Source organism: Molossus molossus, unplaced genomic scaffold, assembly GCF_014108415.1.
Source record: "Molossus molossus isolate mMolMol1 unplaced genomic scaffold, mMolMol1.p scaffold_m16_p_1, whole genome shotgun sequence".
Taxonomy (NCBI): Eukaryota; Metazoa; Chordata; class Mammalia; order Chiroptera; family Molossidae; genus Molossus; species Molossus molossus.
Window position 1 is genome coordinate 209055096 of NW_023425344.1, and position 23078 is coordinate 209078173.

General features: G+C 36.4%; 1 protein-coding gene and 1 pseudogene across 5 annotated transcripts in view; one reads left to right on the forward strand and one right to left on the reverse strand.

The window, feature by feature from the left end:
- The window catches only part of DDHD1 (DDHD domain containing 1), a 91098-nt gene that overhangs the window by 29054 nt on the left and 38966 nt on the right, over positions 1 to 23078 (reverse strand). For 3 of the 5 annotated variants that reach the window (XM_036257379.1, XM_036257371.1, XM_036257362.1), the window contains 4 exons: positions 18228 to 18356; positions 16261 to 16408; positions 7688 to 7794; positions 3165 to 3271 (listed from right to left, as the gene is read on the reverse strand). In XM_036257379.1, coding sequence (XP_036113272.1) covers positions 3165 to 3271; positions 7688 to 7794; positions 16261 to 16408; positions 18228 to 18356 — 491 coding nt within the window. Of the gene's footprint in view, positions 1 to 3164; positions 3272 to 7687; positions 7795 to 16260; positions 16409 to 18227; positions 18357 to 20227; positions 20330 to 23078 lie in introns of all 5 variants that reach the window. The other 2 variants (XM_036257354.1, XM_036257346.1) reach the window with 1 other exon arrangement.
- On the forward strand, positions 8722 to 9057 carry LOC118627165 (annotated as a pseudogene).

Genomic DNA, 23078 nt, shown 5'->3' on the forward strand with positions numbered 1-23078 from the left:
CCTCATGACTGGAATACTGCATAAATGATGCTGCGTCCTGAGTGTCCCTCAGTAACACCCAGGAAAGGTGTTGCCTCATTTCCCCACTGTATACCCTTTCTCATTTTTAAACTAATAAGCAGTCTGTAAGAATGCACATTAAGACCATGCAGACATCCTGTTCTCATCAAGATTTTGCCCTCAATTTAGTATCCAGATGATTTTTGCCCAGTCCTCTTTTATTTGATCCTACCATGACCGCTGCAAATTGAGGAGTTTACAATTCCAGTATTCCCTCCACACTGAACAGTAAGCCCTTCCCTTCCCCCATTTGTTTATCTCTATATAATTGATATTAACTTATAAATTTTTCAATTATTTAGAATTCCCTTATTATCTTTGTTATAATTCTATATTAAAAGTAGTATTAATTCCTTATTATAAGTAATAATTATTTTGTGCTCAAAGTGTTCCAGATTTGGCCAGTGGAATCTGATTTTTTATTTATTTTATTTTTAAAAAATATTTTTCAATTAATTTTTTAGAGAGGAAGGAATGGGGAAGATAGAAACATCAATGAGAAACATTGATTGGCTGCCTCCTGCCTGCCCTCTACTGGGGATCGGCCCACAGTCGGGGCATGTGCCCTGACAGGGAATGGAACATGTGACCTCTCAGTGCACAGGACGATGCTCAATCCACTGAGCCACATCGGCTGGACAGGGATCTGCTTTTTAAATTTGACTCCTCACCTTGTGACCTGCCTGATCATTCTTTTGAGCATTTTCCTCCTTTTTGTCATAACATGTTGTTTTAGTTTCAAGTTGTACCTATCCTGTCCCAGCCCTGGAACTAGCCATTTTTTCCCAAGTAACTCTAGTTCTTCTTGGTAGGGAATATTAGGGAAGAAGATCTGGGTACTAGGTATGCTCATTAGATTGGGATGTCTGCTTCTTGGCCCTTTTAGTGCACAGAACTAGGAACTATATGCATGTGTAAACAATATGCACTCAAATATGTAGATTATATCTATATACACCTACATATTTTTAAATCATAAATTCACCTTAATATTCTAAATTCCAAGGTTCCTCTATGGGGTTCTTTTATGACTGCATTTTTAATGAGCACCCCAAGTGATTGTTCTAATTAGGGATATTTGGGAAATATTGCTAAAGATTGCTAATGAATCTCAAGTCACAAATTCTCAGTGCTTTTCCATGAAATCCAACTGAATCAAAGAACTAACTTAAAACACTGGATATTCTCTTTCCATTTTCCTCTTTCTACTAAATATCTGTTTTATTTATTTAATTCCATTCTGAGGATGATTATCTTTAAAGATTATATGAGCAAAATAGTGACCACTTTCTTATTCATCATTAGCCAATGGCCAGAGCTTTGGGTCTAACACTTCTCTCTTTCTAGTTTTTGTTGCTATGAATGTCAACTTAAAATTTAAAAAACCCTCATCATTACCTGTCTCAGCATGTTTTAGTCTTGAACACTCAGGATACCTTCTTAGGAGTACTACCAATGATGTGTGTCTAAGGCATATACGGGGTGTGTGTATGTATAGTAATATGCTTTCAGCATTCTCTTTTTTTTTCCTTCATTGGTTTCACTTGCAATACTATAGTTCAATTTCCTAAATTTTAAGGCATAGCTAACAATGTCCTTGAGACTATAAAGAACTATGAATATGTAAACTACTAGTATTCCATTTCACCAACCAGGCCTTCTTTGTCTAGAATTAGGTCCAGAAGGGCAGTTCGCCTTGCAGCTTCTTTTACTATTGTAATCAGATCAAGGGAGACCTTGCCCAATACTGGTATATAGTGATGAGGAGATATAGAAACAGGAATGAAGGAAAGTCCTAAGGGGATGGTAGCCAGAAGAGAAGAAGTTTCTGTGGGAACTAACCAAACATATTTCTGTAGCTATATAAAGGATAACCTGGCCCTGGTCGGTTTGGCTCAGCGGTTAGAGTGTTGGCCTGCGGTCCAGAGAGACCTAGGTTCAGTTCCTGCTAAGTGCACGAACCTTGGTTGCAGTTTGTCCCTGGCCCTGGTTGGTCATGCGGGTGGCAGCCACTCGATGTGTCCCTTTCACGTCGATGTTTCTCTCTCTCTCTCTCTTCCTCACTCTATCTGAACAAAAAATGGAAAGAAAATGTCCTCAGGTGAGGATTAAAAAAAAAAGGATAACCTGGATGAAGTCAGGGAATGACTTTGAATGAACAAAATCAGAAATGGATCATCTTGGAGCAGCACAAAGCAGCTCTAGTGGTAATTACTCCTTGCACTCCTTTCTCCATCCTTTAAATGAGGATACTAATCATATCTACTTCACAGCGTTCTGAGCAGGATTAAACAAGTTAATACATGTTAGGTAACTGAAAAGGTTATTCTTATGAAAAAGAATTCTTTTTTCTTACCAATAAAGTGACAAAATGCACTGGTAGAAATTCTCTTACCCCTCTAAATAAATGTTCAGCCCTTATTCCCTTTAGGGTTATCTTTTGTGATACATAAGCAACATTACCATTTTTTTTTATCCTCACCCGAGGACATTTTTGCATTTATCTTCATATAGAGCAGGAATGAGAGAGGGAGAAAGAGAGAGAGAGAAACATCTATGTGACAGAGACACATCGAGTGGTTGCCACCTGGCACAACCCCAACCGTGGCCGCGAACAAACTGCAACCGAGGTATGTGCCCGTAGCGGGAACTGAACCCGGGATTCTCTGGTCCACAGGCTGACACTCTAACCCCTGAGCCAAACCAGCCAGGGTAACATTACCGTTTAATTATACAAATCCACTACAGAAATGACAATAAAAGCAAGTCTATTATATACAAATAATTTGAAGGAAATTTCTCTCTCAAACTCTTGTGAGGATAACAATCATAGATCTGATTAATCAGATTTATGAAAACTGTATTTTTCAGAGAGCTATTTTCTAATCAATCTTCCACTTCCAAGATTATTCATTTTATTAAGGGTCCCAATGTGCAGTTTGAAGATGATCAAATTCACTATTAATACAGGCTATTTATAGATTAATGGATTCCTGTAATTTCTCATTTGTTTGTAAAAAAAAGAACATAAAATGTTAAAATTCAGAACACATACCCTATCACTAAAAAATACCCAACAGCAACAAGATAATCATGATACTTACTTCATCTCTATAAAGTGGGCTAGTATAATACATTATGTCCATTGCACTGCTGTTCAACATATCCCTTAAACCTCGTACTTTGTCAGGAGTAATGGAATCAACAGTGTCTACAAACAAACAAACAAACAAACAAAACTTACAGAAGATACCAACTTTAAGGAAAAAATAAACTGAAAAAATTTACATTCCCTGAAATAACAGTTCTTTAAGTTAACATTTCAGTATTCAAGACTAGTTTTGGATCGAATGATCCTTTCCTTCTTGCAAAATATAGTGAGGAAAAACAGCGAAAGACAAAAGGGAACATGAGAAAAGAAGGAACATTAAAGGATGAAGGCCATTATCAAATCTATAAAGCCCAACAATATTTTGTATGTACTGGCGTTTGCATGATGTACCCAGAGCAAAACCAGGCCACCTTATTCCTGGAACAAGTGTTAAGGGACACAATTTCATTCTTTCTATGCTTTCTTTTCTGTTTCCTTTCTCTTCCTGTTTGGACTATCCACCTTGAGCCTGGCAATATCCATGTGGAATGCCCAGAGGCACTGGTGGCAAACAACAAATTAAAAAGTTTATTTTAACTTTACATTTATCTATCTTTAGTGAAACAAAGATACTATGAGGAAGAGATGTCAAATTACAAATATGCACGAAGGCAAACTGGCAATGGGTATTTGCACTAAACAAGATAAAGCTGGCGTAATTTACTTTTATAAAAAATCTGTTACATAAACTGCATTGCAAATATGTGTAGCCTTCTGTGAGTTACAGCTAACCTGTGGAAATTCTACCATGGGAAGACAACTCTATTAAACATCAAATAAGATGATTAGAGATGCAGAAAAATTTGCATTTCATATAGAAACACAAAGAAGTCCTATGCTTGGATGAATATCATGATTTGAAAGCATAAGGTGGGCACGAGACTAATATTTTTAGTCTAGCACAATTTCTTTTATCTTCACTGTTGGTTTAAATTATTTTATTTTTACTTATTTTCCACTTTTATACAATCTAATAATGACTGGAATGCAATGATTCAAGCAACAGCTAGAAGTGTATTCAAAGATTTAAAAGGGAATACTGTGGCTATTCATGGGTAGCACAACATGTTTATAGCCGGTGCCTATTTTTAAACTGTAAAAGTGAAAAAAGGTACGACTACCTTGCTGATACAAAAAGTTTAAATGTCATTTTAATGAATTTCCAAAAAGACACATACAGATAAAAGAATATATTTAATATATATGTGCAGCTGAAAGAATGACATAAAAAGGAAGACATGTTCTTACTACCTAGCATCTCTGAAACCCACAGTATATCCCTAAATGATCACATCTCCCACAGAGGTAACCACCAATATGAGATTTTTGTTAATCACACTCTTGCTTTTCTTTATAAATTTCCTTTATGTCCATTTATATTAATAATTTTAGTCAATTATGTACCATTTATCATGTACCAAGCCTAAATATTTTATTTCATTTCGTCTATTTCAAACACTATGTACATTGAGTTATTGTTCATGGTTTGTTTCACCTTCAGTATTACACTTCTGAGATTCATCGATGCTAACGCACAGCTGTAATCTGTTCATTCCATTCTATACATATCTAACAAGTTATCCATTTTCCTTTGAAAGACATCTGGGTTGTTTCTAGCTCTTTTGCTAATATAAACTATGCTCCTAATAACACTGTTATACATGTTTCTTGGTGCACATGTGTAAGATTTTCTTTAGGTTACACATATCTAGGAGTGAAACTGCTGTGTCATAGGGCACATACACATTCAACTTTACAAGATAATGTCAAATTGTCTTCCAAAGTGATTGTATCAATTTACATTCCCACCAATAGTGAATGAGAATCCTCACTGCTAAACATTCTCATTGGTGCACAGCCTCACCTTAAATTTTTGCCAAACTAATGGGTGTCGATATTTTATTATGGTTTTAATTTGCATGTCCTTCCTTGCTAGACTAGTGAGAGGTACATTATATATAGTATATTAAATATATATTTAAAATATTAACACATAGCCCTGGCCGGTTTGGCTCAGTGGTTAGAGCAACAGCCTGCGGTCCCGAGAGACCCGGGTTCGGTTCCCGCTAAGGGCATGTACCTCGGTTGCAGTTTGTCCCCGGCCCTGGTTGGTCGTGCGGGTGGCGGCCACTCGATGTGTCCCTTTCACGTCGATGTTTCTCTCTCTCTCTCTCTCTTCCTCTCTCTCCCTCCCACTCTACCTGAACAAAAAAATGGAAAAATGTCCTCAGGTGAGGATAAAAAAAAAAAAAAAAAAAAATTAACACATAAATATGATATATCTTTCTCCATTTAAGTTTTCTATTTTTACTCTGGATATTAAAACTTTCATGTTTATATCTGTTGCTTTGTTATAACATCTTTTCCCTGTTTGTGGTTGGTCTTTCACTCTTTATGTCTATTGAGATAATTTTAATCAAATTTATCCATGTTACTTTGTAGTTGTATTTTTCTGTCTTAAGGAGATATTCTCCTATATTTTTTCTAATACTTTTAAAAGTCCTGGCTTTCGCCCTGGCCGGTTTGGCTCAGCGGTTAGAGCATCGGCCTGTGGTCCGGAGAGACCCGGGTTCGGTTCCCGCTAAGGGCACGTACTTTGGTTGCAGTTTGTCCCCAGCCCTGGTTGGTCGTGCGGTGGCAGCCACTCGATGTGTCCCTTCACGTCAATGTTTCTCTCTCTCTCTGTCTCTTCCTCTCTCTCCCTCCCACTCTGTCTGTATAAAAAATGGAAAAATGTCCTCGGGTGAGGATAAAAAAAAAAAAAAAAAAAGTCCTGACTTTCATATATTGTCTTTGATCCATTTGGAATGTAATGTAGGGATGGTTTTTACTCCTCCCCGCCCCCCTCCCCCCCCCAGGATAACCAGTTACCAAGCACCATTTACGGAATAGGCCATCCATTCACCAATGATTTTCAATGCCAGCTCAGTCATATATCAGGTTTTCAAACTATGTGCAGGTACACTAGCCTATCCTTGTGCCAATACTAGATTGTTTTAATTTAAAAAGTTCAATAATAACTTCAGCTATCTACTAGAACATGACCCCTCCCTCTGTTCTGTATCTTGGCTATTTTGGGGGCCTTTGCTCTTCTATTCATAATTTTAGAATCAGCTTCTTTAGTTTCATTTAAAACTCTACTGGGATTTTGATTAGAATTGTATAAAATCTATAAATCAATTTAGGAGAATTAACATCTCTAGGATATTGAGTCATCCAATCTAAGAAAATTATCTTTATATTTATTTAAGTTGTATTTAATATCTTGTAACAGTTTTTTCATTTTTAATATAAATGTACATACTTTATTAGATTTATTTCTAGGAAATATATATATGTGTGTATGACTGATTTTAGAAAGAGGAAGGGAGAGAGAGAGAATAACATTGATTGTTTGTGCCCCAACCAGGGTTGGAACCCACAACCTGGGTATGTGCCCTGACTGGAATCAAACCTGCTACTTTTTGGTGTACTAGATGATGCTCCAACCAACCGAGCCACACTGGCTAGGGAAAAACTTAATGTTTTTTATGCTATTTCTAATTTTGCTGGTATGTACAAATGCAATTACTTTTATATAGGGTGAGGCAGTTTAGCAATGTGATCAATAAAGGCTCTGGCATCAAATAAACCTAGACTCTGCTTGCTATTCTTAGTTAAATTCACCTTTTATTGCGTTTCAGTTTCCTTAATAGCAAAATAGAGAAAATAAAGTAGGTATTCATAGATTTGTGAGAAAATTAAATGAGATATTCCATGAGAAATGAACTGCAAAGATCCAGGCACACAGTAAAGGCTCCACAAATGGCAGCTGCTACTGTGTGTACCACAACTCTCTTATTTTCCAGATTATATAAATAACCTAAACATTCTATTTTAATGGCTTTCATATTGAAAGGATACATTTTGTGTAAAGATATGCATATTTTGGCTAAAAGTTCTTCAAGGAAGGAAATAAACATGATTCTACTTAAATATTACCAGCCCAGGAAATGTAGAAAAAACAAGAGAAAACAAAAAACCTGGTATTTTGTCGTCCAAATACAGGAAACGAAAATTATTAGGAAGAGAATATAAGCTTGTACGGAACTGTGACAACATGTTTTAATAGTATTGAGAAGATAGGTGGCTCCACAGTGCGATGGATAGTGTACCAGACTTCTAAAAATGTTGACAAATTACTTTTTTGTTCCAAAACTTTAGAGAACATTTTGTTCCCTCCCCATACCACCCACTCCTGCTCCCCCTAATCCACAGATGGCATGCATGAAAACTGCTATCTGTGAAATCTATATGGTGCTCCAAAATGACATGTCGATATATAACTATTTTAAAAATTAATGGATTTTATTTTCTTAAGTACTCTAGAATGTAGAATGAATATACTTCAAGATAACTAAATTAGAGACCCTTGTTCCCAATGAGCATCACTTTGTTGCCATTGGCTAAATCATTTAATTTTTAAATATAATGTACCTCCATCAAGAGCAAGTTTTGACCGCCACTCAACAGGCAGGAATTCAACATGTGTTGCATGGTTGGAAAAATGTCTTTCTTCTATTTTTCTAGCAGCCTCTCTCATCCTAAAAAACAAAACAAAACAAAACTTTACCAGAGTAACTTCACAAAATGTATTTATATGGTATAAAATGTCCTTAATTATAACAGTTACACTTGCTTATAACTACATCCAATTATGTTTCAATTACCACTATGCTATACAATAGTTTATTTCAAAACATATTTCGTCCATGACAAATGTTCCTTCATATCCTTGGTCCTGTCCAAAATGTCCATGATTAAGAAAATGTTGCTGGGTTTAAATAGACCATAACATTTATTTATGCTTTTGGTTTACAGGATCCAATAATTGTGTTGTGGCTGTATGCCAATAATACCCCTTCTTGCCTAGGTAGCCTACCTGGTCATGCATGGTACATGGGTTAGGTAGATGGGTCAGCATGAACCAAAGTCTGCGATATTCTAGACAGAAGCAAATATCAAGAACCTTTGAGTGTGGACCAAATGTTTCTATGGACGTTTTGGACAGCACCAAATGTCTGCTGATTTCATGGATAACACCGCCACAATCAAGATACAGACTAATTCTGTTGGCCCTTTTCCCCAGCTGCCGGTAAGGTGCTCGGTCCTTTCAAGAAAGTTAAGGCAGCCCTGGCCGGTTTGGCTCAGTGGTTAGAGCATTGGCCCGCGGTCCTGAGAGACCCAGGTTCGGTTCCCACTAAGGGCATGTACCTCGGTTGCAATTTGTCCCCGGCCCTGGTTGGGTTGTGTGGGTGACGATCACTCCATGTGTCCCTTTCACGTCGATGTTTCTCTCTCTCTCCCTCCCAGTCTATCTGAACAAAATATTGAAAAATGTCCTCGAGTGAGGATTAAAAAAAAAAAATTAAAAAAAAAAAGAAAGTTAAGGCAGAATTGGGGTAAGGCCCTCACTTCATTTGGAAGCTAGCACTGCTCCTGGCAGTGCTCACCCAGCACTTGCCCACCCCATGGCCTCTGTCTGGGAGCTCGCCTGCTTCTACTTGGTCTTTATCCTGCACGATGATGAGGTGACGGTGATGGAGGGTAAGATCAACACTCTCATTAAAGCAACTGGTGTAAATGTTTGTTTCTGGCCAGGCTTGTTTGCAGAGGCTCTGTCTAATGTCAATATTGGGGGCCTCATCTGCAATGTAGGAGCTGGTAGCCCTTGCCCCAGCAGCTAGTGCTGCACCAGCAGGTGGTCCTGCCCCCTCCACCACTGCTGTCCAGCTGAGGAAGGACAGTGAAGCAAAGAAGAATCTGAGGAGTCTGATGAGGACATGGGCTTTGGTCTTTTTGACTAAATATCTTTTGTAACACATTCAACAAAAAGCTGGATGAGGTATATATACACAATGGAATATTATGCAGCTGTCAGAAAGATCTCTCATCCTTTGAGACGTCAAGGAGGGACCTGGAGAGTATTATGCTAAGCAAAATAAGCCAGTCAGAGATAGAAATACCACATGATCTCACTTATTTGTGGAATATAATGAACAAAATAAGCTGATGAACAAAACAGACTCAGAGACATAGAAAGAAGTAAGTTTCAGACTGGCAAAACTCAGAGGAGGGGTGTGGGGGGGAAGGGAAGAGATAAACCAAAAAACTTATATGCATAACCAATGGACACAGACAATGCTGTGGAGAGTAGGGGGCAGGATCAGGAGGAGGGTGTCTATGGGGGAAAAAAGAGAAACATCTGTAACAAAAATTAATTAAAAAATGTGTCTTTAAAAAATACTTCTATCATCCCCTCAAATTCCTTTGTAGTAGCACCCTTTTCCCATAATACATTCTTTTTTAATGACAAAACATATTTCAAAGCTTTAGTTAAAAATCTCTCACTGTTCATTATCAGTTATAAAAGTTTGCATATCAATAGACAGACTGAAAAGACAGTAAACTTGTATGAAGAAAAGATGGGTTTACTGTAATTTGATCTTTTATAAAAAATTGCTGCAAGTTATTGATAACAGAATTCTCTTTTAGTTTCTTAAGTCTAATTCTCTTGAAAAGTAAACCAATGTTTCTACTCCCTCCAGCACAAGTTCAACCATGGTCTCCTTAGCAACCTTTTGCAGCACAGGACAACACAAAGCTGAGCCTCACCAGCCAGGGCATATGTATTAGGCTTTTTTTTTTTTGGTGGCAGCATCTCTTTAATGTGCTCATGGGCCATTTGTATATTTACTTGTACAAATGTTTATTCACATCCTTTACTTTTGAAAAAAATGGGTTATTTTTCTTACTGTTGAATTATAAGAGTTCTTCAATATCCTAGATGTTAGACTTTATCAGATATATAATTTGCAAATATTTTCTCCCATTCCGTGGGTTGTCTTCACTTTCTTTTTTTTTTAATCCTCACCCAAGGACATTTTTCCATTTTTTGTTCAGATAGAGTGGGAGTAAGGAGGGGGAGAGAGAGAGAAACATCGATGTGAAAGGGACACATTGAGTGGTTGCACCCACATGACCCAACCAGGGCCAGGGACAAACTGCAACCGAGGTACGTGCCCTTAGTGGGAACCAAACCCAGGTCTCTCTGGACCACAGGCTGATGCTCCGACCGCTGAGCCAAATCGGCCAGGGCTTCACTTTCTTGATAGTGTCCGTTGAAGAACAAAAGTTTTTAATTTTGACAATATCCAATATATCTATTTTTTTCTTTTGTGGCTTCTAGTTTTGAGGTCATATCTCAGAAACCATTGCCTAACCCAAGGTCATGAAGATTTGCTGTTTTCTTTTAAGAGTTTTATAGTTTTAGCTTTTATATGTAGGTTGTTTCATTTTGAATTAATTTCTGTATATGGTGTGAGGTATGTGAGGTATTCTTTTGCATGTGAATATCTAGGTGTCCCTGTGCTCTTTCCTCACTGGATTGTTTTGGCACTCTTGTGGAAAAATCAATGAACTTTTATTCCATTGGTCTATGTTTATCTTTATACCAGCCAGCAACACAATGTCTTAATTACCGTAGCTTTGTAGTAAGTTATAAAATTGAAAAGCGTAAGTTCTCCATCTTTGTTCTTTTTCAAGATAGTGTGGCCTGTTCTGGGTCCCTTGCCTTTCTATGTGCATTTTAGGATCAGCTTGTCATTTTGTGCAAGGACAGGTGGGATTGTGATGAATCTGTAGATCAATTTGGGAAGTAATGCCATCTTAACAACATTAAATCTTCTAATGCACAATCATGGGTTGCCTTTTCCATTTATTTTCTTTCAATGATGTCTTATAACTTTTTGTGTTACACTCATTCCTAAGTATTTTATTCTTTTTGATTCTATTTTAAGTGGAAATGCTTTTTCAATTTAATTTTCAGATTTTTTTTTTTTTTTTGTGGTACATGCCCCTAGCGGGAACCGAACCCAGAACTCTCTGGTCTGTAGGCCGACGCTCAACCGCTGAGCCAAACTGGCCAGGGCTAATTTTCAGACTGTTCATTGCTAGTGTATAAATACAACTGATTTTTGTATATTGATCTTGTATCCTGTAACTTTGCTGAGTTCATTAGCTCTAATAGTGTGTGTGCGCGCGCGCGAATTCCTTAGGATTTTCTATATATACGATCATATCATCTGCAAACAGTTGACATGTTTTATTTCTTCCTTTCTAATCTGGATATCTTTTATTTCTCTTTCTTGCCTAATTGCCCAGGCTTAAACTTACAGTACAAGGTTGAACAGAAGTGGTGGGAGGGAATACTTTTGTTTTGTTCTTGATCTTGGGAGAAAGCTTCCAGTCTTCTGCTGTTGAAGTACAATTTTAGTTGTGGGCTTATAGATGCCCTTTATCAGACTGAGGAAATTCTCTCCTATCTCTAGTTGAACCCCATGTGTTTATTTTTCCTTTTTCTTTGTTAATGTGGTGTAGTACTCTTGTTTAATTTTTTAAAATGTTGAACCAACTTTGCATTCCTGGAATAAATCCCACTGGCCTTAGTGTATAATCCTTTTTACATGTTGCTGGTATTTTGCTGAAAATTTGTGTGTCCATAAGTAATATTTATTTTTATTCTTAAGGACAATTGGTCTCTAGTCATCGTCCCCCCACCCCCGCCCTTGTGATCTTTATCTGTTTTTGGCACTGGAGAAATACTGGCTTCATAGAATGAGCTGGGAAGTCTTCTTTCTTCTATTTTTTTGGAGAATTTGTGAAGAATTGATGCTAATTCTTCTTTTAATGTTTTGTAGAATTCACAGTGAAGTCATCTGGTCTTGGGCTTTTTTTGTGTTTTTGGAAGAAAGTTTTTTGATTATTAATTCAAATGCTTAGTACTTGTTTAAGGTCAATTTGGATTTTCTATTTCTTGTTGCTTATTACCATATCGATTTGTTAGTGTCTTTCTAGAAATTTGTCCATTTCATCTAGATTATCTAATTTGACATAGAATTGTGCATAGTATTCCCTTATAATCCTTCTGAATTCTGTAAGTTCCATAATAATGTCTCCTCTTTCATTCCTGAGTTTAGTCACTTGAATCTTCTCTTTTTATTCTTGGTCAGTCTAGCTAAAGGTTTCTCATTTTTGTGACTCTTTTCAAAGAACCATAAAAATATAGATATCTTCATTGTGTTTTATAAATGCACAGTTTATCATCATATGTATATATTTTTGTTAATCTCTTTTTTTTATCTTTACCCGAGGACATTTTTCCATTTTTTGTTCAGATAGAGAGGGAGGAAGGGAGGGAGGGAGGGAGGGAGGAGAGAGAGAGAGAGAGAGAGAGAGAGAGAAAAACATCGATGTGAAAGAGACACACAGAGTGGCTGCCACCTGCATGACCCAACCAGGGCCAGGGACAAACTGCCACCGAGGTACATGCCCTTAACGGGAACCAAATCTGGGTCTCTCAGGACCGCAGGCCAACACTCTAACCGCTGAGCCGAACCGGCCAGAGCTATTTTTGTTAATCTTTAACCAAGGATATTTTTCCTTTGATTTTTAGAGAGAGTAGAAGGGAGGGAGGAAGAGAGAGAGGAGAAGAGAGAGAGAGGGAGAAAAGGAGAGAGGACGCGAGAAAGAGAGAGCGAGAAACATAAATGTGAGAGAGACACACTGATCGTTTGCCTACTGCACTAACCTGATCGAGGCCAGGGATTGAACCTGCAACCCAGGTACAAGCCCTTGACTGGGAATTGACCCGGCCAGGGCAATCATCATATATTAAATAGTTGTAATTTATCAAGCAGTCTCTTACTGTTAAACATTTGGGTAGAATCCTATTACATGCAATGCTGCAATTAATAACCTTTGCATATATATCTTTTTGTAATTTTGCTGATATTATCTTTAATATGTTTTTTTAATTGATTTTTAATTTTTATTTCAATATTTTTCCTATTGATTTTAGAGGTAGAGGAAAGATGAGAGAAAGATAAAAACATCAATGAGAGAGAACATGGAATGGCCTCTTCCTACATGCCCCCCACTGTATATCAGGCCCACAACCTGGTCATGTGCCCTGACAGAGAATCAAACTGGCAACCTCTTGGTGCATGGTCAACGTTTAACCAGTGAGCCACACTGGCCGGGCTATTTTTAAATTTTTTTATCCTCACCTGAAGATATTTTTCTATTTATCTTCAGGTAGAGAGAGAGGGAGAGCAAGGAAGAGAGAAAGAAACATCTCTATGAGAGGGACACATCGACTGGTTCCCTCCCGCATGACCCTGACCAGGGCTAGGGCTGAACAGCAACCTAGGTACATGCCCTTGACTGGAATCAAACCCAGGACTCATTGGTACACGGGTTGACACTCTACCGCTGAGCCAAACAGGCCAGGTCCTTGACTGATTTTTTAGAGAGAGAGGAAGGGAGAGAAATAGAAACAATGATGTGAGAGAAAAACATTGATTTGCCTGCCTCCTGCATGCCCCCTACTGGGGATCAAGTCTGAAACCTGTGCATGTACCCTAATTGGGAATCAAACCAGGACCTCTCAGTCCATGGGATGACCCTCAATCCACTCAGCCACACCGACTGGGCTATTTTTGCTGATATTATCTTTGATTCAGAAGTTTGCTGGGTCAAAGGACAAATGCATATACAATTCTGATAGATAATTGCCACATTCTCTCTCCTTCTTTGCTTTTCACTAGCATGAAAATGCCTATTACTCACAGACTGGCCAAAAGAGTATACCGTCAAATTTTGGGTTTTTGCTAATCTAATAGTCAAGAAATAGCATCTTATGTAATTTTAATATACATTTTATGAGCATAGTTGAGCTTTTCCTTTTCTGGGAACTGTCTACAGACAGCCCTCATTTATCACAGTTAATCAGTTCCAGACTCTACCATGATAAATGAGTCTCCATGAAGTAGGATTCTTTTATTTATATATAGTCATCCCTTGCCACCTCCTGCTTCGACTTTCACGGCTTCACTCTATCACGGTTTTTTCTAATATAGTCTAGTATAGTATTTGAAAAAACCACGATAGAGTGAAGCCACGAAAGTCGAAGTGCGAAGTGGCGAGGGACGACTATAATTACATCTTTAAGCCCATTTTTCTGTAAGGTGGTCAGACATTATTTCTTTTTATTTTTAGAAGTTCTATATATATTAGGGATATTATTGTTCATCTGTGATATATGTTGCACATGTTTTTTCTTAGTTTGTCTTATTTTATTTTTTTGCCATATGGCTTTTTTGAGATAACCTAATATTTATCAATATTTTTCTTTATTGCATCTGGATCAAGTCACAGTTAGGACAGTTTTCTCTATAACTAAGTTGCAGAATTCAAACTCCCCTCAACCTTATTTTTTAAATTCATAGTACTTGTATGGTTTCATTTCTTATGTTTAAATATGATCTAACTGAAATTTATCTTAGTATAAAAAATAAACCCAACTTTATTTATTTTTTATTATTTTTTTTAATCTTTACCCAAGGACATTTTTGCATGTATCTTCAGATATAGCGGGAAAGAGAGAGGGAGGAAGAGAAAGAGAGAAATATCGATGTGAGTGGTTGCCAACCACACGACCCCAACTGGGGCTGGGGACGAACTGCAACTGAGGTACATGCCCTTAGTGGGAACCGAATCTGGGACTCTCTGGTCCACAGGCTGATGCCCCAATTTTATTTTTATCCATAATTGTTTTCTAGCTATCCCAATACTAATTGTTAGATAGCCTTTCTTCATTTTAAATATATTTTAAAAATGCATTATTTACAATACAATACAATACAGTTGACCCTGGAACAACACCAGTTTGAACTGCTCAGTTCCACATACATGCAGATTTTTTTCAAATGACCTGAACAGTTTAAATCATGAACAGTTCAAGGATCAACTGGTGGTTGGAAATCTTCCTACATGGAGGGCCAATTGTAGTTATACACAGATTTTTCAACAGCAAAGGATGTCAGAGCCCCTAACTCCTGTGCTGTTCATGAGTCAAGAGTCAACTATACTATTTTATTGATTGTATATCCTCAAAATTGCCACCCAAGGGTATTTTTCCATTGATTTTTTTAGAGAGAGTGGAAGGGAGGGAGGGAGAGAGAGAAACATCCATGTAAGAGAGACACATTGATTAGTTGCCTCCCGCATGACCTCAACTGGGGCTGGGGATTAAACCTGCACCCAGATACGTGCCCTTGACTGGGAATCAAACCCGAGACTCTTTGGTCTGCAGGCTGACGCTGTATCCACTAAGCCACTTGGCCATGGCTCACTTACTCATTTTTGATGGCTGTACAATTCTTATATATTTCATTATAACATAATAGTTAGGAAGTGGTATGTGTGTTATCATCTGAACTTACAAAAAAACCCCAAAACAGTTCATTTAGACTAGTGGTACTCAACCATGGACAATTTTTTCCTCCACAGGACACTTGGCAATGTCTGGAGATATTTTTGGTTATTACAGCTAGGGGTTCTACTTGCATCTAGTGGGTAGAGGTCTGAAATGTTGCTAGGAATCTTACAACAGGTAGGCCAGCCACCCATAACAAAAAATTATCTGGTCAAAAATGTCAATAGTGATGAGGTTGAGGACCCTGATTGTTATAAACTCTGAAACAATACATTTGCTTAAAATACTGTCCTTTTCACCTGGCTAGTGTAGTTCAGTGGTTGAGCGTTGACCCATGCACCAGGAGACCACCGGTTCGATTACCGGTCAGGGCACATGCCCAGGTTGTGGGCCAAACCCCTAGTGGCATGCAGGAGGTAGCCAATCAATGTTCTCTCTCATCGATGTTTCTATCTCTCTCTCCTTCTCGCTTCCTCTCTCTCTAAAAATAAATAAAATTTAAAAATACTGTCCTTTTCTACAGTAAACTTACACAATCCTACACTCCAAGCATCACTATCATAGTTCTCAAATGTTCACATACTGATTAGGCAAGCAGGCATTTCTATTGAATAACTTGATTGTGATTATCTGGAGTGACTCTTAAAAAAAGGAAGGAAAGATGAAAGAAGATAGTGAGAAACATAGTCTAGATTCTAGACTAGATGGGGAATATATTCATCAAAGGACTCACATGGCTGTATTTTTGATAATTCTTCCTTGGTCCATCTTCTGCCCAATGCCATGCACGACAAATACAATATGGGTAGTCTGTGATGGCTTGTCTTCTAATGTGGCTTCTTCTACATAACCTCTATGAAGTCTGGTCCCACTACTTGATGCTGTAAAAAAATTATGATTCTAAGTTTACTGTTTATTCAAATAATAGCACTCTCATAGTATATTGAAAGAAATAAAGAAGAAAAGAAAATATTACAAAAAAACTTCACTGGGTTGGGAAGAGATAAAATTTGTAAGATGCTATATATTGGTTGGCTCTGATATGAAGTGCTAAATTGAATAGAACACCAAAGCCAGAAACCATAAGGAAAAATAAAAGGAAGGAAGAAAGAATTGAACACAAAAAAATTTTAAACTTCTCTATAAAAAAAATCATGAAGCAAAAATAAAAGATGAATGACAAACTGGGAAAATTTTTACAAAATATGACACACATTAAGTGAATTATCCGAATATACAAAGAGAGCTTACTTATCAAAAAATGAAAAGACAACTGTTTGAGTAGCAAAACAGGAAAAAGATATAAGGTTATTCAGAAAACAACTACAACTGACTAATGAACATATAAAAAGACATCCAAAGCCCTGGCTGGTTTGGCTCAGCGGTTACAGCGTCAGCCTGTGGACCAGAGAGTCCCAGGTTCAGTTCCCGCTGAGGGCATGTACCTGGGTTGCGGTTCATCCCTGGCCCCTGTTGGGGTTGTGCGGGTGGCAACCAGCCAATGTGTCTCTCATATCAATGTTTCTCTCTCTCTCTCTCTTCCTCCCTCTCTCCCTCCCACTCTATCTGAAAATAAATGCAAAAATGTCCTCAGGTGAGGATAAAAAAAAAAAATGTTCAAACACACCTGTTATCAAATAAATTTAAAAATGGCTATTAGCCCAACTATTATGGGTTCAGTAGATTGAGAATTGTCCCATGGACTGAGAAGTCCCCGTTTGATTCCTGGTCAGGGCACATGCCTAGGTTGTGGGCTCGATTCCCAGTAAGGGGTGTACAGGAGGCAATTGATCAATTTTTCTTTCTCACATGGATGTTTCCATCTCTCTCTCCCCTTCTCTCTCTCTCTTAAAAAACAAAAACAAAAAAAACCCCAACATCAATTAAGAAAACATAAAGAAGAGATAATAAAATTGTATCACTTGAAAAAAAATTTTCAAATGTATTTTTTGATAATGCTTTATTTTTTGATAATGCTGTCATATCATCCCCAGGTACCATTTCCTCTTTTCTTTCTTTTAGTCAGATGTCTTTAAAGAGTTCTCTCAACCCTGCCTCCATTTCTTCACCTTGTACTTAAGTTTCAACCCACGCCACTCTGGCTTCTGCCCCTTCAATCCATCTAAATCATCAATGACCTCCATTTCATTAAATCCAATGGAAAAATTTCAGTCTTCATCTTCCTTAATACTATGTTTCCATTGCTATGTTTTATTGTCATACCAGTACCTCGGGTTTGACTGCTTTTATGCTTTTACAAGTATAAAAGGCATTTACTAATCTTGTCAGATCATTCTAAATATATAATTATTCATTAATGAATACATGTCAACTCAATCACCTTAATAAAAGTTTCATTTAAAAGGGCAGTAACTGTCATTAAATATAATACATATTTAAAACATACTAAAAATATAATTTGGCCTTGGCCATTGTAGTTCAGTGGGTTGAGCATCATCCCATGCTCCGCAAGGTCACCAGTTCAATTTCTGGTCAGGGCACATGCCCGAGTTGTGACTTCATCCCCAGTAGGGGGCATGCAGAAGGCAGCAATCAATGTTGCTCTCTTACCATCAATGTTTCTCTCTCTCCCTCTAAAAATATCAATAAAAACATAGAATCTGAATAGCCTATTCTAAATATAAGGAAAAAGTGAGATTCCCCAAATTTTGACAAATGATAGTAATATTTAACAATTACCTTTAGAAAATCCCAGTTTTTGGGTAACTGTTCTTGCAATTTTAGATGTAGTTGCATCACTATAAAGATATACTTCATCCATACTGTGCCAGTCCACGTGATTTCGACTCAATTTGAAACTATGAATAGCTGTTGCAAAAAGGAAAAGCTAATTTGAAGGTTTCCAAGGCAAACTTCATTTGTATGAAAAATTATAATATACAGATTTTTTAATCCATATTTGAATTTAGTTCAATAAATATTCAGTTCATTGAAACACGTATTGATGTGAAGCAAGTAATGGACAGGAACTTTATTTTATAAATGACTAACCATGGAAATGGTATAGGAAATGACAAGTTGTTGTAACAACATGGAATTAGTGGCTTAACTTCCATAATTTTAACCTTTAACATGAAGTTAATGTGCTTTGATGATTAAAGTACTGCCTTCCCAGGTGATGTACTATTCTTTAGGCCTAAGAGACACAGATCTTTGTGAATGAACATCCTCATTAGCTTTGACCCAGAAACGTAAGTCCATTTTTTCTGTTGATTTTATTTTTGGATCTGTGTAAATTTCACTCGGTGCAAAATAAAACAAGACTCGCAGGGAAAAATATTACCTTTAAACTGGGCAGAAAATAATCTAATTTATTACATTACAAGTTATTTTGGAATGGATACTAAAGTCAATTATCACTGGATATTGCACACCATAACAGAAATTCAAAGTTGAAAGATGTTTAAATAAGAAATCAAAGAATGTCCAAATCAGAAAGATTACTGTATTTCTATAACTGCAATATGCTTGGTAAAAATGAGTTTTTAAAAAATCAAACCTATATGTTCCAGAAATACATATTCTCTGTGAGGCAAGGATTATGTCTTGATCATTTTGTATCACTAGTACCAAACATAGTGTCCTAACACAGTGCCTGACATGTATCACAAATTTAGTAATGTTTGTGGAAGCAATGGATCAAGAAAATTATCATAACATGTCTACCAATTCATAATTTGATAATTCTTATATTTTTAAGAACTTAAATGTTTCTTCTCTATCTCTGGTACGGAGGTAAGAACAATTCATATACCTATCTTCAGGAAATCAGGCACCTTAAAATCATTATACCTGTTTTATTTTCTTAAAATCTTCTTTAAGCAATATATTATCTCCCATTATATATAAAGACACAGAGGTACAAAGAGATTAAGTGATGACACAAAGCTAGTTACTGGCACAGTCTACCTCATTTGATTTGAAGATAGGCTAAAAATAATCTCAAGCTAAATATAAAAGACACAGCCTTGTTCAAGATCTAAAATCCTAAGATATTTTTATGTAAACTTATTTCCTACTAGAATACACAGAAAAGTAACTCCATTCCAGAAAAATGTACTTATTAGTTATGTTACAAATGTAATTAAAAATCTTATGAGAAACCAATTTATATTTAACTTACCTGCTAGGACACATTACTAACACTGAACGTAAGACCATAAGACCGAGATGCAATTAACATAACAAACATTAATAATAGCTTCAACAAGGTACAAATTCAGCTTTTTAAATAAAATAACTTTTCATAAATAAAAGAAATATTTTGCATAAGTTTAACAATTATTTACTTTTCTAATTCTATGTTCAACCCAAGTCACTATTTTAAGCCTTTCTTTCTAATGTTTCTAACCCACATTTTTGTTAAAATAGTTTTGAGCAACATGGTTAAAACATTGAAACTACAAGATCAAGATCTTAAGAGAACAGTGTTAGGCCAACAAAATTTCATTCTTAATATTGGTGAATATCCCATTATTGGACTATACACATCATTTACAAATGTTTATACCATTTATAATTAACACTAAACAAAATAATAAAATGTATACATTTCTATGCTTTAAATACTAATGCTAATAATTTTCTATGCTTTAAATGCAACTGAATGCTCTAAACGCAACTAAATGCTTTAAGCCGGAATATAACTACATGGAGAAATAAAACTACAATTACTGTACCTTGGGAACGCTTTCGTTTAAGACCTGCCGCATCTGTACTCTCCTTATATCCTCTCCATTTGAACAGAGAAGGGAGGGAGAAGGGAGGGAGGTGGTAGACAACTAAGAAAGCAAAAACACTGAGCTTCAAAGTAAATTTTAAATGAGGTTTCTATTTTGCCTTTTTATTTTTATTAACTTTAAAAAATGAGTTGTATTTGACAAACATTATTCTAAATGCTTTATGTAATTTCTAATTAAGTCAGTGAAGCAAAATATTAGTTTAATGTTTATCAAATATATTGTCTACTATTACTGAAAAAAGGCAAATGATATCTAAATTTATCAAAGATGATATGTACATGTATCAGTTAAAGACAACTATGCAATCACCACTTTTAATGTCTCTGTATAGATAGAATGAAAAAAGAGAGCACAGCACTTTTGTATGTGCAAGAGATCTGTAATCCCCATCTTCACAATCCTAAGGTTATTTACTCTCGCCAAATTTGTGGCTATGACAGCTAACAACTGATGAGCAAATTGAGAATGCAATAAATAATATTTTAAATAACTAATTCAGCTTCCCTGAGAAGATACCACATATACATTCTACTAGATGCTTTCGACCACTGAAATATATATAATGCAGCCTTCCTACAGAAACACAATATCCTTTTCACCACTCTTTTCAAGTTGTTAAAGACTTCTGAAAACTTGAAAAAATTCAAATTCAAATAGGAAGCTTTACTGGGTTATTTATTTATTTATTTCATCCTCACCCAAGGACATTTTCTTGCATTTATCTTCAGATAGAGCGGGAGGGAGAGAGAGGGGAAGAGGGAGAAAAACATCGATGTGAGAGAGACACATTGACTGGTTGCCATCCACATGACCCCAACCAGGGCTGGGGACAAACTGCCACCAAGGTACGTGCCCTTAGCGGGAACCAAACCTGGGACTCTCTGGTCTGCGGGCTGATGCTCTAACCGCTGAGCCAAACCAGCCAGAGCTTTAACTGGGTTATTAATGATAAAATAATGAAAGATTTATTAGTGATAGAAAAATGAAAAAAAGGTAATTAGTAAAAATATATGCTGTGACATCTTGTAAGCGTGAAACAGACTCTACAGAGTACAGCTGGACACAGACTGATATTTGGCAAATCAGTAGATAACCTTAAAGTCAACATTTTCCCTGATTGCTAGTTATAGATCAATAATTTTTTTAATATTTTAAAAAAGCATTATTTTAAAACCCACTTGAACTAACAAATCAATTTGCTAATAGCTAACGAACCACAGAACCTTTATGATTTAGTTCAAATTTGTTCTAATACATTTGGTTTTCATCCTCACTACCTTCTACATTAACGTGACAGTTGAAGGTTAAATACTGTGAAAATGTTTAATTCCTGTTGTACAGTACTAGAAATATTTAAAAATCCATTACATATACAGACGAAGTATATTTAAAGATGTGTGCAATAACCATAAGTAACAAATGCTGACAAGGCACTTAACTACATATAACTATATAGTATTATATGGCTATACAAAAATTGTAGACTAGGATTAAAAGATTATACGAGCATTCCATTGTCACAGGGGGTGAAAAATGACAACCAAAACAATTTCGTCACTGAAAATGTTTCTTTGTTAATGCGCCTTCTGGTCAGTTACTGAAGAATAAATGTACCACTTGTACAAAACATTTTTAAACAAGCAAAAAATCATTAGAAAAAAGCTAACATATCCAAGCAGATCAAACTGGCATAGATTTGAGACTTTATTACTCAAAGAAACAAAACCTAGATTTTCTAAATCTACTAGTAAAACTAACACGAACCAATTTCATATTTACTAAAAGAGAACTAATGGAAAACATATGAACTGTATGACCACACTTAAATGAAAGGCTTTCCTTTCTAGAGAAACAGTATAAATTAGAAATTTTTAAAAAAGGGCAAACATGCCAATGTATTAAAAATAAACATGGTTCTTGACCTTTTTTATTTATTTATGTTTTACAAAATCAAATAAACTTGGTTCTTTACCTTCTCAAATTTAATTTTTATTTTCACTTGAAAGTCATTTGCTCTCTTTGTTACATCTTGTTAGCATAGAGAGTTTTTTTTTTTTTTTTTTTTTAACCCAAAGTACTATAAAAGTAGAGACAAAAAGGGTTTACTATCAATCCAAACAGAAATCACGGTTAAAAGAAATTCAAGTGCCAGAAAGCATTAGCTTTTTTTTCTAAATAAAGTTTTAGTTAGGAATTTTTACTTCATGTTAGCAAAAGTATATATAAACTCAATATACAAGTGAAACATTTGCTAACATTTTAGATGCTAACATTTAATAAAAATTTTCTTTTATCTATTATAGTCCTACACAGAAATAAAAGATTTCAAGTATAAAATATAGTATTTTCAATAAATTTCTTTACTATAATTCATCTCTTTCTTCCCCTGGCTGGTTTGGCTCAGCAGTTAGAGTGTTGGCCCATGGACCAATGAGTCATGGGTTTGATTCTGGTCAAGGGCACGTACCTCGGTTGCGGTTCATCCCCAACCCTGGTCGGAGTCGTGTGGGAGGCAACCTGTCAATGTGTCCCAGTCATGTCAATGTTCCCCTCCCTCCCTCCCTCCCTTCCTCCCTCCCTCCCTCCCTATCTGAAGATAAATAGAAAATTTTTCTCTAGTGAGGATAAAAAAAAAGAAAAAAACCTTTCTTCAGCCCAGCCTTTGTAGCTCAGTGGATTGAGCATTGTCCCGTGTACTGAGAGATCTGGGTTTGATTCCCGGTCAGGGCACATGCCTGGGTTTTGGGCTCAACCCCAGTAAGAGGCAGGAGGTGGCAGCTGATTGATG